General features: G+C 38.9%; 1 protein-coding gene across 1 annotated transcript in view; it reads right to left on the bottom strand.

Annotated features, from left to right (window-relative positions):
- The window catches only part of LOC139943703 (tubulin-specific chaperone D-like), a 106,006-nt gene that overhangs the window by 67,968 nt on the left and 20,375 nt on the right, over nt 1-17,663 (bottom strand). Inside the window, exons 21-30 of the mRNA XM_071940447.1 lie at nt 17,076-17,192; nt 16,432-16,550; nt 15,645-15,736; nt 14,622-14,762; nt 13,604-13,687; nt 12,956-13,111; nt 11,553-11,691; nt 10,397-10,515; nt 10,102-10,179; nt 9,059-9,148 (exon numbers count right to left, since the gene is read on the bottom strand). Of these exons, the coding sequence (XP_071796548.1) occupies nt 9,059-9,148; nt 10,102-10,179; nt 10,397-10,515; nt 11,553-11,691; nt 12,956-13,111; nt 13,604-13,687; nt 14,622-14,762; nt 15,645-15,736; nt 16,432-16,550; nt 17,076-17,192 (1,135 nt within the window). The remainder of the gene's footprint in view (nt 1-9,058; nt 9,149-10,101; nt 10,180-10,396; nt 10,516-11,552; nt 11,692-12,955; nt 13,112-13,603; nt 13,688-14,621; nt 14,763-15,644; nt 15,737-16,431; nt 16,551-17,075; nt 17,193-17,663) is intronic.

Raw genomic sequence — 17,663 nt, 5'->3', positions numbered from 1 at the left:
GAAGACCCCTATGAAAGGCTGCTTTGTGGTTCAGCCAGACCTCACTCCCACAGTATCCCTTCCTTCTTAAACAGGGGACCATTAAGTCTTGGCTTGAGTTCAAGACAGCTGGCAGCTGAACTGAGTCATTCTGTCAAGTAGCGTCTTAATACTTAGGGGGATAAAAAACTCTGCCAAACCTTCACATAACACAACCAGTAGAGGGAGGTATTTGAATTCTTAATGGTAGTGCCATGATGTTGCAATAGAATGTTTTTTTTTAATATGTTATTATCTTTTGTTTGAAGCTGCTTATTTGTAATCTGCTTACATTTACCTGTATTGTATCTTTCACTCATTGAAATATTGTCTTGTTCACTTTATGCGCTTAGACGCTTTTGCATTAGGCCCTTTACAAATGTCTTTATTATCATAATTTTGTTTAATGCAATTGTGGTTCATTTTATGTACTACTAGATTTTATTTTTTTTCACTTATTAACCCTAATATATTTGTTAAATTTGTGTTATACAGGCATCATAATTGGCCCTTTGAAAAAAATTTCTTGCAAAGGGGTTGACCTATATGTATTATAAGGTACAAGCTAAATTATGGACTGTCAAGATACTGAATCAGACTTTACTATTTTAATCTCTTTTTTTTCTGATAAGTATGAAAAATATCATGTCTGAGGCTAGGGAGTCAAATTCAAATTAAATTTAGTTAAAACTCATTCCCAAACATAAGCCCCGGTTTGTGTTGGGTTGTTTTCTAGAAAATGACATAGCCTCTCAAGATATTCGGCGATATCTCAAAGACGCAACCACCTTTTAAATTTGAAATTTCCACAGTTTTCTTGATTTATTTTCGATATAGGATTAAAACAACAAAATGGTTCCAAACACCAAATGTATGTATTTTGCCTTTAAATGTTACAAAATTACAACTCAACTACTCCTCACAAACATAAAGCCCCCTATTTACAATGAAAAATTAAACCATCTATAATTTCACTCTACCACTCAAACACCTCAAATAATTGTGACAAATAAATCCAAAATGCAATTTGACTAATGGTATGTACATAGTAATCCCAGATTCCCACTCCTAAGCGATAACAGGACTCTGAATTAATTTGATGTTTACACAAGAATAAGTTTGACGAGATTCAACTTGACAGCTGCCAAATATGCAGCAATCCTGATAGGGATGTTTGAGCCCTACACAAAGGGGAAGGAATGCCCTGAAATTTTGAACGTTTTATAATAATAATTTGGGGGGCTAATCATCCTTACTCGCAGCTAAGAGCTGAGTTGCGAAGAACGCAGCTACAACGTGTTCGAGAAGCAGGCATGCAAGGGCGCCTCTGGCTGCCAGCCACATCAACCCATTATGAGTGTTTGATTTTTCCCGAGGGAGGAAAACCGGATGGTCTGGAAAACCCTCGTGGCACAGCAGAGAACCAATGCACAACTCAACTCACATATGGCCCCGGCCGGGAATCGAACCGGGGTCACCTTGGTGAGAGGCGAGCGCTTTACGCACAAGCCAACCATGCCAAGTTGGAAAGAGACATGGGAAGAACTTGAGGACAGTATGCTGTAGTGCAGGGATTGCTATGGATTGGTGCTCATCTTAGACTACTGTTAGGTTTTATTCTGGAGAAGTTTTGGGCGTTGGTGAGGTTTTCTGAAGGGTGTGTTAAATACTGCAAACCGGAGGGTGCACAAAAGTCCCTTCCAGATAGCAAGAAGAAATGCCTCAGGATTTTCAAAGAACTAGTTGAATGCATTTAACAACTGGTAGGCCTACTGGTTGCACAAATGTCCGAAAATATTTAGCAAATTATCAATAGTATGAAAACTTTACACTAATCTCATATTCCTTTTTGCTTCTTTGCATGTTGTTGCATCACTTTTAGAACCAAGGATTACAATTATCTAAACCAGAACACAGTCCTTGAACTTCAATCTTAATGGGGCACAGCAATTTCCATCTGGTAAAAGGGGCACTCTATGAGGAAAATGTAAGTTTGTATTGGAACTATGCACCACAGCAAAAGCACAGGGCACCACGGCAATTGCTGTGGGTACCATGGGTTATTTTGAGGCCGGAGAACAATAATAAGAAAATTTATATTTGTAACCCGACCGCCCTCTCAAATTTACCAGGACTTCACTCTCGCTTTTCGGGTCCCATTAATAGCGCTGAGTTTGCGCCTGATCAAATAACTCCCAAAAGGTCACTTAAAAACGTGTTTGATCAAAATCATCTTTGAGATGAAGGGATTCTGACAACCATTCCTCGCTGCAGAGCCTCTTCAAATATTGGATGTGATGACGCACTCACCTCTTAAATGATAGATTTGAACTGCTTAAGGCTATTAGTACCTATAGTTATAATTATCTGAAATGTTTAGTCTAGTCAAATTGGTATAAGAGGGGGGGGGGGTTAATGCGTCCCAAAGCACTTCACATTATTATCCCTGGTCACTCCTTAAACCATCTCAGCTCCCTGGTTGGGAGTATTCAGCCTTGTGCAACATTAATATGATTAATATGCGCTACTCGGCTAAATCAATCACAAGAACCATCTCTGCCCTCACAGGTACCCATAATTACCCCTGAACAAAAGCACCAGAGCTTGAGTTCAGTGCTCTGATCCGCTCTTAGTCACACACACATATTTTATCTTCAGATGGTAGTGTTTTTGGAGGAAATGTTAGGCTCGTGATTAACCCCAGACATCTGCATGACCAGATGTATGGAACCTTACAAATGAACCTTTGACCTCGCATTCATTTTACACAGAGGTTTCGCAGTCGATTCACTTGCACAATTACACATACATGTATTTTAAAAATGACGCAGTGAATAAAACAGCATTACATGACGTACATAACATTATGCACACATACATGTACGCTTCATACAGACGATCGAAAAAGTGCACGCAGCCACTACATCACCTCGGACCAATCATAACACAGGTGTGCAAAGCTTACGTCACTGTACATTTATCCAATGAAATCTTTGTGTCCAATGAAATCATTGTATCTAATGAAATCATTGGATCTGTAAGACCAGTGCCTGTGTCTTCGACCTTGTGGATAAAGACAAGGGGACCAGTCTACCCTACCCTCATACCACAATGGATGGAGATAGTTTAGAACCCTGAGTACCATGACCCTGCTAGAGCCATTAGGCTCCACGGAGGGCATATTCTTCATTTATGCAATGAAATCATTGGACCTGTAAGACAAATGCCCATCTTTATCCCTGTGGATAAAGACAAGGGTACCAGTCTACCCTAGAGTACCTTACCATCATACCACAATGGATGGAGATAGTTTAGAACCCTGAGTACGATGACCCTGCTAGAGCCATTAGGCCTCACGGAGGGCATTCCTTCCGCCTGGTTAAGGTAAAGAGGAAAGTAAATACACTGAGGTGACAAGCCATCAATGTGGGATTCATCATTAACCCATCCGTAAAGATTCCCTATTAATAAAACAGACATCTTCTTTTTCATATAGCGTCCCCCCCCCCTCCCCTCCCCCCCCCTCCCCTCCCCCCCCACCACTACTGATGACTTGGACCTGGGAATCTACAAACATTTCACTCTCGTAAACTGCAAACTAAATTTTCTTGTATGATCTACTCTGTCCAGAAGATTCAAGAAAAAGTGCAGGAACATCAATCATCAGGGGAAAAAATAAAACTTGATGACGTTCAATATGAGACTGAGCACATTGAGTATTAAGTTTGTACCTTAACCTATCTTCCAGAGACCCAGGTCAAAATTCCAGTTGAACCTAGTTAATCTGGGTTTAACTGGAACTAGTTGAAACCAAATGATAAACTAGTTAAACACAGTTAAAACCAGTTGGTTTAATATGGAAAATGGACAGACACCAACTGGTTTATAATTTAAACTCAGTTGAACACAGTTAAACCTAGTCCAAACCAGTTGGTAATAATATGGAAAATGGACGAGTTTGGTCACTACCCAGTTGAACAAGTTGACCCCAGTTAACTAGGTTCAACTGGAATTTTGACTTGGGGAATTATGTCTGAATACTGTTAAAGTCTAGAAAATAGAATTTGAAGACTTAAAAACTTCTTCAACTCGGGATAGTACTGAGTAAACAGTGCTTTTTAAATACACATCAGTGCAAAGGTAAAAACAAATTATGTTCTTTACACCCGATGTAAAAACTAACATCTATTAAAGTGCTGCCGTACCCGCTGCTAAAGCATAAGATTCGAACTGCTTCTGACCATCAAGGCTAGCTCCGAGGACTAGTTGTAAGGCATCTGCTCTGAAATGCAAAGGTCATGGGTTTGACTCCCACCCAAGTGGTTTGCTGGTGGACTTTTTTCACAGGACTCGGGAAAGTGCCGAGTATACAGAGCTTAAAGGAACACGTTGCCTAGGATTGGACGAGTTGGTCAAAACAAAAGCGTTTGTAACCGTTTTTTATAAAATGCATATGGTTGGAAAGATGTTTTAAAAGTAGAATACAATGATCCACACAAGTTTGCCTCGAAATTGCGTGGTTTTCCTTCTACTGTGCGAACTAACATGGTCGGCCATTTATGTGAGTCAAAATTTTGACCCCCATAAATGGCCGACGGGTTAGTCGACGAGGTAAAAGGAAAACCACGCAATTTCGAGGCATGTTTGTGTGGATCATTGTATTCTACTTTTACAACATCTTTCTACCCATATGCATTTTATAAAAAACGGTTACAAACGCTTTTCAAAGACCAACTCGACCGATCCCAGGCAACGTGTTCCTTTAATAGACATTGGTGTTAGGGAAAGAAGAAATTACATTAAAGAAAACACTGTCTGTCGCCTACTTTAAGTTTGGAAACTATAACAAGTGCTCAAAATTAGTTTTTGTTGGGATCCCGACAATATATCACGTGACCAATTCTTTATAAGAAACGTTTTAAATTTTTGTCATGGTTCCTGACCATTAAAAGTAAAGTTTTTTTTTTTTTTCGTTAGAGCGGGTGATACTCTTTGAAATACCATTTACTCAAACAAATCTATTTTTTAATGTTTGGGGCCAAAAATCTGACATAGAATCTTTAAGCCAATGATGTATTATCTTTTTAATAATGTAAATCATAAACCCTCAAGGTATCCAGAAACTCCCCACAAAATAAATATTTGCAGCAATATCTCAACTGGTGTTTATTTTATGGAAAGGTGACAAGAATGATTGTCAGAAATCAAGTTGGAAAGCGACGAGATATTTGATAACGTGGAAGGAATTTCATGCTTAATTAGCTTTCATTTGCTTATGTGCATTCTTTTTGATTTGTAATTCGAACTCTGAAGGAAAGAAACATGAATCAGAGTAGCGGTCATCTCTTAGTCAAAGGATTAAGATCACTTAAGTTCCAAGATGGAGATTTACAAACTCCCTAAACCACCAAGAAATGAAACACAAGGAGTTTGGATGAAATACAGCAATATGTTACTTCCATTAATAAATCTCGCCTAGCAAGACAGTTGACAAGCTAGAGGATATTTGTGTAAATCAAACCCTGAAGTCAAATAAAAAAAGCTGATGGTTCACAAACCCGAAACTGTATCGTTATTAGGCAAAAAGCACCAAATTAACCAAATCAAGACAGTTGGGACAGTTGTGAAACAGGGGCAGAGGTTTGTAATAGGGCTATGTACACCCTTCCCTTGACAGTAGAAAGCTCATACCTTTCAAGACAGATCAAAGGCAAAACCGAACATGAAAAAACTCCTGACAACTTCTCTTAAACTTTGACAATTAGAATCCACTTATTTTGGACAAGTTCTTTTCTCCGAGACATACTTGATACTTGATACTTGATGGATTAATCGCTTCTGGTGGCAGCTAAACTGGGATGATGTGCTGTGCATGACGCCATGACCAGTGGTGCAATAAAGAGCAGACATTAGTACACATTCATTCTTCTGTTGATGGAAATAGTTCAAACCATTCAAGGGAGTTCAAAGGGAAAGAAATCCAGATATAAGGAAAAAACACAAAGCTGCGACCTTATCCTGACAAAAAAAGGAATCAAATAAGCTCTGACAAGTCCTTTTCTTTGTGATAAAGGGAAAACTGGAGCTCCTGATGAATTACTGACTCTGCAATGAAGGTAATGAACACTGGATTACTGCCCCAAACCTGCACCTTAAACTTGTGACAAAAAGCATCCAATTATCTTTGACAAGTGCTTTTCTCCGAGACAGGAGAGAAAATGTAGAGAAGACATTTGTACACAATAGTGATATGTACATCCTTCTCTCAATAGGAGAAAGTTCATGCCTTTCAAGACAGTTCAAAGGCAAAGGAGAATATAAAAACAACTTGAAATTGACTTGGCCAAGTATTTGTTTTCTGTGATAAATGGAAAACTAGAGCACAGCTAAGTTAGTGCTATGAACTTTCCACTCTCGATGAAAAAAAATTATACCTTTAAAGACAGCTCAAAGGGAAAAGAGATTGTGGAAACAATCTTCAAAATGTATTTTTACCTGGAGAAAAATAAATTCCATATTTTACAAGTCCCGATGATACCATTACCAATAGATTACCGAACACAAAATATTGCAAATCAGGTTGACAAATGATGATGCTCTGCAAAACAACGAAGAATGAATTTCATCTTTGTCAACCCTCAAGAACAGTTGCGAGATTCAACTCCCCCCTCCGATGAACTCTTCCGAGAGGCAACATCCTGACAACAGAAACACTTCCCATAATTGTCACCTGATAAGCGTGTTCTTAGAGCAATTAAACGATCGTGTATCACTCCTGCCCACAAGCGGGGGGTGCTTATCGAGTAGAGTTTATATCAACTCGCTCAGGTTTGGGGTTACCGGTTGTTTCCTTGTCAAATTACGGCTAAGTGGAGGATCTCTGGATGATAACGGCAAACTCCGTTGTCTTAGTTACAGCATGAATGAGATGAGTAAATACTGAAGACGAGGAACAGAAATCCGATGTAGGGTATGACAAATATAATACAGCATCAGACACATTTTTGTAGCAAAGTACTCTTTCCGAGGGCGGTGGGGGTGGATGTAAAAATGAGTCCACAGTTAAGTATTAACATCAGAATTTGAATGTTGACTGTAGTGTGTGCTAATCAGTGATACAAACATTGACGAGGATTTATAAAGTATTGTAGGCGATTGAGTCACAGTGAGATAGCAAAATGTCAGGCCAGAACTTGATCTTCAAGTGACAAGGTCATTTTCATTTCTGCAGGGCACATCCATTAGAAAAATCTACAAGTCTAGGGGAAAAATGTTGAAGCCAAGACTGACGCCTGGGGCAATAGACGAGCAATTTCAGGCAGCTTGCCATATTTTAAGTAACCATTTGTAAAGTTCGCCCAGGGACATAAACTACGATGCTTTTACATAATTGTTCAGAAAAAAACCCAACAAACTCTCCCTCCCCCAGCCGCGAGTACTTTTTCTTGGCATGAGGCTGAAGACTTGATCCCATGGGTACATTTCCAAACAGTTTAGTTCTTCTCAAATTCCCCAACCCCACCAAAACCTATCAACCATGTAAGGTATTCGCTCCCCAATTAAAGCCTGGTTCATACTTCAGGCAAAAGCAAAATAGCAAGACACAGACAGTCAGGTATTTGCAGTTTTCCAAATTGTGCCAAAAGGTAATTCACTTGGCATACGCAATTCGCATGAAGTATGAACTTGTACAGTATTCTTAGGGACGTGTAATCATTAAATATTGATTATAAAACCTATACACCAATTCCACAAATTCCTTTGGCTTCACATGGATACGGAAATGGTCATTAATGAGTAATAAGGAGCTTGAGATGTGTCGACAAGTGGTCAAAGGACGCTGTTGTCTGAACAACGCTATGTAGTCCAAGCACTTCACTTTTGTTTGCATAAGTAATTGTGCAAAGAGTCGGCAATCTGACATCCTATCAAGACTGCAGGTTATAAAGGACAAACACTTGTATGGAGGTATAGGCAAAAATGTCTGCTTTTAGAGCAGCTCCGTGAAATTGGCCATGCAGGACACAGGTTTCATTTTCAACTTTCATTCAACTATCAACATTTGTTTCAATACTGTCATTGTAGGTTAATGATACATCAACTGTCACAGCATAACACAAAAAAAATTATTAATATTGATAATAACAACATAGTTGTATATTTGGTCTGCGGTAACACCATGTGTGTATCTACTTGCCAGGTAGAGTTGTTCTTAGGGAACTATCTTGCTTTATTCTACTGCCGCGGAATAGATAATCAGAGGTTCGGGAGACTTCTCAGTTCTGAAAAGAACTGTCCTGCTTTTTAACTATTACCAGGGCGGATGGTATAGAAAATAGACTGGACTACTACTTTAGCTTATAGGATCGTAATTAACTGTACTGCCGCGGAGTCAGTTCTGAATTGGTCTCATAGTTGCATTGTATGAAAGGCATAATCAATCCACTAGACAACATTTACACAAGAGTGAGGAATACATGAAGCATTTGAACCCTACCCTTTTGACAGACAAGATAATAATCACAATCATGCAGTTTTTATTATAGCACTTTGCACCCTAAGAGTGTCCAATATCGTATATAATTTTTTTCTACAGCTATGCAGAGCTATGTTTGGAATTATAAAGACCCATCTATATTCATGTAGATGTCAAATAACAACATTTAATACCATACAATGGAAATAATGCCATGAAAATGATGGTGGTATCTTGAATGGTTCGAAATGGGTTATGTAGGCCTATGTTTGGAGTTTTAAGAGTAGGCCTATGTTTGGAGTTATAAGACCTATCTATATTCATGTAGCGCCTTGTATGGTTTACAAGGTGCTGTGGTGCAATGTGATCGGAGAAAACCATGCTAGATGAAACCGGGGTAAACCCCAAAACGATACAGACAACAGATGAAGAAGAAAAAATCAACAAACAAAAGTACATGGGAGAGTAGACCACTGAACAACTTGTGAAGCGGTGTTCTATAGAGTCTACTGACCATCGCTAAAACAGAGGGGCCTAGAAAATAAGATTTAAAAAGCTACTTACACGTCAATACTGGTCAAGAGCTTCTGTGGATTGCCACTCTTAGAGATCTCCTTCTTGACCGTGTCCAGGAGTTGCTTCGGGAATGGGTGACTTGTACCAGAGAAAAAAAAACATTTCTTGAAATTCAAATCTTCCACTATGAAAGATGAAGTCTTAGCAGATGAAAGGATCTTTGAAGACAATGGACACTATTGGTAATTGTCAAAGACCAGTCTTCCAACTTGCTGTATCTCAACATATGCATAAAATATCAAACCTGTGAAATTTTGAGCTCAAATGGTCGTCGAGGGGGGTTGCGAGATAATAATGAAAGATAAAACACCCTTTAATGCTACTACTGTCTGGCACCACTTTCAAATCATCCAATATGGACCCAAACTCTGGAATAAACTTCCAAATCACATCAGGTACAAACCATCCTTTAAAGGCAGTGGACACAACTGGTAATTACTCAAAATAATTATTAGCATAAAACCTCACTTGGTAACAAGTAATAGGGATAATGGTTAATAGTATAAAACATTCTGAGAAACGGCTCCCTCTGAAGTTTCGTAATTTTCGAGCGAGAAGTAATTTTCCACGAACGTGATTTCGAGACTTCAGATTTTGAATTTGAGGTCTCAAAATTAACCATCTAAAAGCTCACATCTTTGTGTTTTTCATTACTAACTCGCAACTTTGACGACCAATTGAGCTCAAATTTTCACAAGTTTGTTATTTTATGCATTTCTTGAGATACACCAAGTGAGAAGACTCATATTCTACAATTACCAATAGTGTCCAGTGTCTTTAACACATTTAAAGGCCCTGTACACTATTGGTAATTACTCAAAATAATTGTTCGCATAAAAACTTACTTGGTAACGAGCAATGGAGAGCCGTTGATAGTATAAAACATTGTGAGAAATGGCTCCCTCTGAAGTAATGTAGTTTTTGAGAAGGAGGTAATTTCTCACTACAAAAGTTAAAGGACTTCAGGCCTGGAGCCTTTCATTAGAATCTGAAAGCACACAATTTTGTGCATACAAAAATCAGAAACTCACTCTTCTTGTTCCAGGAAAATCTCCAGAGATCCGCTGGACAGCAGCATGTCGAGCATCTTCATCATTGGAATGGTCACACTGAAAATAAAAAATACACACTGATTAATTATAAGTCCTTATACGACAGAATATGGTCACCATTTTCACCAAGAGCCACATACATGTACGTCAAAAGGCGTCAGATGTGCATTTTACAATGTGCAAAACTAACTGGCTCCTATCCGAAGCCACCTAGAAATCTAATTTTATATGTACTTGTGAGAATGTAGTAAAATTCAGATCTCCTATCACCTACCGCTCAACTTTCTCATTATCAGCAAAGACTTGTAGCAATGAATCCACAAACTCCCCCATGTCACTGACGGTTGTCACATCTTTAAGGTAAGCCAACAGGGACTGGCCAGAATGACGAACCTTATACAGGAGGCAGAATAGAAGAACAATTTGAACGAAAACACCAAGAGCAAAATGACTTTCAGCACAAACTAACATTTAACAATAACAATTCTGCAGTTCTTGTAAAGAGGTTTATCACACCCAACAGTCAGGGCTTGTAGGATGCTTAGTATGCGCATTTCCAAATGCAAGAATTTTGACGCGATTCCATTTAAAATGAATCAAGTTTCCATATTCAGGGAGGTTTTCAAATATGGTGTCTATAAGATGGAATGATTGGTGTACTTTCAGGGAGAGTGGGCAGCTCTGTTAAATATACACTTGTGTCCTTAAAGACAGTGGACACTATTGGTAATTGTCAAAGACTAGTCTTCACAGTTGGTGTATCTCAACATATGCATAAAATAACAAACCTGTGGAAATTTGAGCTCAATCTGTCGTCGAAGTTGCGAGATAATAATGAAAGAAAAAACACCCTTGTCACACGAAGTTGTGTGCTTTCTTATGCTTGATTTTGTGACCTCAAGTTCTAAACTTGAGGTCACGAAATCAAATTCGTGGAAAATTACTTCTTTCTCGGCAACTACGTCACTTCAGAGGGAGCTCTTTCTCACAATGTTTTATACTATCAACCTCTCCCCATTACTCGTTACAAAGTAAGGTTTTATGATGATACTTATTTTGAGTAATTACCAATAGTGTCCACTGCCTTTAAGCAAGACACTTAACCATTGCTTCGTCCTTCGGATGGGACGTAAAGCCGTTGGTCCCATGTGTTGTGTAACGCATGTAAAAGAACCCAGTGCACTTTTCGAAAAGAGAAGAGGTCCGCCCCGGCGTTCCTGGCTGTGGCTGCTGTATGCGCCGCAGCACCTTGTAAACCCTTATAAGGTGCTAAATAATTGAGTCTCAAAATTCATCACTGCAATTACCTATCTTTCTTAAGGTTTGTATATACTCAGCGCCTTGAGTACCTTGTTTGGTAGATACCTGCGCTATATAAGACTTCGATATTGTGATTATTTATTATTGCACTCTCCAATGCCAAGACTCACCAGTGATTCCGTCAACCCTCCTACACTAACAGTAAGTCCCAGCAGTACATGTGGTCTGTATTCTGGAAACGTAAGAAGCTTTGTGATTTTCGGGAAAGACTTCGACGGGGCACTCCAGTTCAAATGTTGAACATCAGACCTGAGAGAGAAATAATTACAATGTAAAAACAAAAAAATTAAGACAAAGCTGTACACGTTTACTTGATTCAAACAAAAGAGAAGACTGTTGAAATTTCGTACCCAGCATCACACGACTAAAGTTGTGAAATTACAGCCACACTCAACATCAACAATCAACCATTCAATTAAAGAATGGAATCAAAGTCCATTGAAGAGGTTTTAGACTGGCTGATTCAACACTGTGAGGACTGGTTCTTGACAAAGTTGAGGTAAAATTACCAAAACCAGACCACTAGTTCGAAACTGATTCAAAACACTTTGCATCCCCTTCATAACTACCTTTAGGTTAAACATATCCCAAAAGCCTGTAAAAGTTGATAACAAATCTGACAGTTTAGCTTCAGCTCGCATCCATCCTGGCTTTTATTGTCTATGCATGTGTTCAGCGCCAGGTGCTCCTCGTGTAAGTTTCAAGCAAAGCATGCAACCTATAATTGCACAAACTTAAATTGGGCCATGAATTATACGTGCTTTACGCAATCATCTGATAGCGCCCTCTTCATCAGGTCAGGCTATGTTTAGTAAATTCCAACTGTGTTTATATCACATGTTTAAAAGCATGGCCTGCATGCTCTCCCCTCAACTAATCAAAATGGATAAACTGTCCCAGGTATTTATGACTAAAGGTTCAAACCCAGCTATAAAACCAGCCAGAAGGGCGGACTCACCTTAGTAATAATAATAGTAATAATAATAATAATAATAATAATTTTAATGATACCACTCATTTTCCATACTAAAAATAATCAAAAGCGCCTTACAATAAAAATGATTACGAAGAACTAATACATAACATAGTTAACAGACCAATAATAAAAATTTAACAAAGTAAGAATAATAATAATAATAATAATCATAACAACTTATATAGCACACTTCACAATAACCGTACCAATGCGCTTTACTATAACATCCTGTTTTAAATTTTATGTTTCTCAGTATACAACCTGGGCAACAGTTTATATCGCTCCAAAGGCTTTTTCATTCACAATATCAACCTCGCAGGTACCCATTTATACCCCTGGGTGAAGAGAAGCAATTATAGTGAGGTATCTTGCTCAAGGACACAAGTGTCACGACCGGGATTCGAACCCACACGAATCTGGTGACTAAAAATATGAATAAAGGTTCAAGTCCAGCTATAAAACCAGCCAGATGGGCAGAAACAGACTTCTATAAAACCAGCCAGATGGGCAGAAACATACTTTTAAAAATGCACCAACCTTGGGAATATAGTTAAGAGTTGCTGTCTACATGGAATATGAGGCACCTCTGGTTCATGGTGTAGTAGTTGTAGGAAGGCTGCACCGGCGCATGCTCTGGTTCTATCAATCTTCTCTGCTGCCTGCTGCACCAGGCACTGCATTATCTGCAGTGTTCTGGTGAAATAGAATATTATTATGTTCTAATAATGTAATGTAATAATTCTATGTACTGCCGTCCATTTTCGCCAAACTCTTCCAAGCTAAGGATTAATCTTAGGACTTACGAGGAGTTAAATTCCATATCCGAAGACGTTAGGACGCATTGAACCCATCCTGAGATAGAATTAATCCTAGCATTTAGTGAAATCGGCTGCAGATCCCTTAAGCCCCAAAGTGGTTAGTCCCAAGTACATTGCTTTATGTGCGGAAAATACAAACCTGCAATATTTAACAGGTCTAAATGTTCAAATACCCACAAGACTTGCACAGTCTATATTGCCTAGCACAAGTTAATTTACAACCGTAAATTTATGTAACTTTTGCTCTTGTTAAAACATCCACTGCTATTATAGAGTTGTGATGTCAAATTTGCTTCAGATGAAGTATGAACCTGGTTTAGGCATTGAAACCAAAATGGAGATGTTACTACAGATGAATTGAGCTTACATTTCTGGAATGAGTAGACTTGGGGCCTCCTTGGTGACTAAGCTGGTGATCTCTCGTAAGCTTGACATACTTGCTTCCCTCACCCTACAAGAGAACATTGTACTCAGTTATGTTTCGTATCTTGTTTTGTTTTTATGAGAAATCGCTTTTCTCCAACAGGCCGGATGGCAACATTAATGTGAGGGCTACACTTAAATGGTTTGGGCTGTTGATTCAAATCAACTGTCACCAGGGGCACGTCGTCACATACATGTACTCCTGGGGCTGGGACAAGGCTACCCCCTTACAGTCCATACGGATGTAGGCTTGGGTATCATCCACTTGGAGCCAGGCTTGTAGAGCAGAATGCACTACCTTCCCAAATTTTTACGGAGCAAGTATGGTTAAGTGCCCTGCTCAAGGGCACAAGTGTCATGACCGGGATTTGAACCCACACTCTGCTGCTGGCAACACATGACACAAGAGCTTGGGTCTGGTGAACTTAACCATTTATTTTTTTCATTTATTTATTTATTTATTTATTCATTCAGGCTTTAAAAAAGTCAAAAAGACACAGCAACAGAACACTTGAAATGTATAACAAATATTACAAAAACATAAGAGACATACCCAAATACAAAGAACAATGGGATTGCCCAAAAGCGAACCAATTCACAATCCAGAACGCAATCCCTTTAAGTATATAAATATAAAATATAAAAACAAGCAACCAAAAAGGGGAACATTTTAGAAATAAAAATGAACCATTTAAAATGTTGGCAAGAGAGCATTAAACAATTTAAAAATAATAAAGAAACATTGAGAATCTTTATCAAACCTTAGACTCTCATCTTGCAAGCCATCCCCCACAACCCAGCCCAGACATGCCAGAGGTTAGCTTTGGAACCTTACCATGCGCCAACATCCCCTCTACTGTCTTTAGTGTAATCTTTCATTGCAGTAAGCATTGCAGAGTACACCATACCGATGTTATCCCCTATGCCATAACCAAGCCCAGAGGTTAGCTTTGGAACCTTACCATGCGCCAACATCCCCTCTACTGTCTTTAGTGTAATCTTTCATTGCAGTAAGCATGGCAGAGTACACCATACCGATGTTATCTCCACAAATCACCATAGCAGGATGGCCGTCTGCCTTCACACCAACAGTGTTACAAATCCTGAAAACAAAACAAGAACACTTTCAAAACCTCAGTAAACATTTACCACTGAGACAAGTCTGGAATAAACCAAACCAAAGCGATTGAAGAACTAATTGAAGACGTAAAAGGACAAAGGTGGTAGTTTAGCTTTAAAATTATTTGGGTTTGAAAACAACAAAATTTGACTGGCGCGGACATTGAACCAGCGACCTCCAGATTAACGTACAAGCGCTCTACCAACTGAGCTATCCAGCCCTTTATGGCGATTTCCATGTTAGTCAATATTATTGTACGGGGTGCCAGTCAGAAGCTATACAACTGTTAGCTACCGTGTAGCCAGGGATCACACCCAAGTTTACGATACAACCTGGGAAGCGGCAGCCAGGGGATCAACTTAACAGAATATTCGTTTGTCAGGAGCCATTTGATTGCTTATGGACTTTTTTTACCGAAACAATACTTTGAGTGGTGGGAAGAAGGGCATATAACCTCACGCCCTTCCTCCATGCACAACAATGAAGTATCCTACATGGTGCATACTCCAGCATGGTAGAAATCCACTGTTGCTATAAAAATGTGACATCATTGAGGAGGGTCTATGGGTTCTTTCAGAGACACCACAAAGAGATTGTTGCATAGCATTTGCATAAGATCAAAACAACATGTTCTTTTCAGAACTGAGAAATCTCCCGAACCTTAAACATCTACTCCGGGGTAGTAGCATTAAGCAAGACAGTTCTCTAAGAACAAACTCTACCTGGCAAGTAGATACACACATGGTGTTACAGTAACCAAATATACATTGATACCTCACCATGCAATGCCTCAAATCCTATATCAAAACAACATGTCCAGTTTTCTGATAGCGTTTATTTTCTTGATGCGTTTGTGAAGTCTTACTTTGCTATTGCAGTCACTGCATCTCTCCTGGACTCAGCAAACTTCTCCACTTCAGGGCTGACTGTGGAGGCCTTGATTAACCCTTGGAAAACCTAAAATGTCCAAAACAACATCAGCAATTATCATTTTGAAATGTTTTGAATGGACTGATGTTTCGACCTGAGTAGAGTCTTTCTTGATGGACTTTCAGCCTTTATGGACTCTGATAGGGTAAAAAGAGATCTTGCCAAGCTAAAACTTCCTGCTTATATGATCTAGCTAGCTAAGTTCATTTGGTTCGATTCTGTATTACTTTAGGTTTCTCATTTCTAGTATTGTGCTTCAATCAGGACCTGATCTTCCCTTTTTTCATTTGCAGAAATTTTTATTTTATCTATTTATTGTACTTATTATTTAGCAATTTTTCCCCCCATTTCGTCTCGTCTGGTTGGTGTGTCTGTTTACATTTGACAATTGACAGGTTACCAGCCAAAATTTCATGAACTATACATTGTTGCCACTGGTTCCAAATTGTTGGTGTCTGAATTGGCAGCTACTTCATCATTCATTGAAGTATAGGACGTCCTTAGTTTCAGTCGTAGCCGTAGCCGTAGCTGTAGTCTTCTATTTGGATATAACCTTTTGGACATGTTGGATGTTGGCGCATGGTAAGGTTCCAAAGCTATCTCTGGGCTTGGCTGTGGGGGATAAATCTAAAAGAATACAGGGCTTGCCGCTTTGACAACTCTTTGTCCACACCTGGCTGGCGACTAAAACCAACCGTACAGTACAGAAATGTTGTTTTTACCTTCATGAGTTGCGATTGAATCATGAACTTGGGCTGGCTTCCCAGCGCCATTGCAGCTCCCATCCTCGCCTTCTCTTGACTATTGCTCAATTCATCCAGATACTTCTGTAGAATCTTATCTGCGTCAATTATTAAAAGAACATTACACGAATTGGTCAGGAAAAAAAAATCGTCTAAGATCATAGATTTACATGAAGCTTACATGGTTTAATGATGATGATCGTTGTAAACATCCCTTGAGATATTTCTGTCTGAAATGTCATATTGGAGGAGAAATAAATCAAACTAATTTCCGGTTTGGAGTTTATCGCTTAGTGAGCCTTTGATGAATTTTTTCCTGTACTTCATTCAGAATTTTGCTTAGGGCGCCCTCTGGAGCACCAGTTTGAAAAGAGTGTTCGACGATCTCTTATGAACAAAAAATTACATCTCCATCACCAATGATTCCACTGTTAATTTCCATAAGAAATGGGACTCTTTCAAACTATTGGTTCAAGGTTAACATTGTATGTTTTGTTTTTGCTGTTAATGTTATGGATTTTCAGCGTATTTGTAATATGAGAAGTGGTCTTAAGTGGGAATAAATAATTTCCTCCGTGAAAAAAGAAAAATAAATAAATAATATTATTGAAAAGTTTCTAAACCTTGTTGGTAGTATTCCACTGATACCGCTGTCAATGCACTGACGGCGGAGCTCTGTACGTCTATCTGTGTATATTGCACACCAACGATGTTGTCATCTAACACTTCCTTCCATACATCTGCACACAACAACACAACAGTTGACATTACTGTCCAGAATGCATCAACAGTTTTGAAGTAGAAATGGGGAAGTCAGCTGAAAACTTGTGTTAGCTGTTTACAGTATATATATGAAACCATTCAAGTCTTTGAGAAAGACTCTGCATTTATAACATACATGTGGGTTCTTTTGGTCGGTAAGCAAATTGCAACAGCTAATTCGATTTTCTCAACATTTCCAAAGTTGTGCTCAGCTCGTCTTACGGGATAAAAGTCGGCTCCTTGCCTGGCATGCATTATATTTCATACACACTACATACAGTGCACTTAGCATAAAGAAAACATGAATATTTGCCCAAGATATTTAGTGTATGGGAGCATTTGAATTACCCTTTTGGGATCTAGTTACAAAATAAAGACTAATTGAATTGAATTGAACTCTCATTACTAATAAAAGAGATAATTTCATGGTGTCACCCCTCAAGGCGCTT

Source organism: Asterias amurensis, chromosome 11 (genome assembly GCF_032118995.1).
Source record: "Asterias amurensis chromosome 11, ASM3211899v1".
In the NCBI taxonomy this organism is placed as follows: Eukaryota; Metazoa; Echinodermata; class Asteroidea; order Forcipulatida; family Asteriidae; genus Asterias; species Asterias amurensis.
This window is presented reverse-complemented; position numbering and strand designations above follow the sequence as displayed.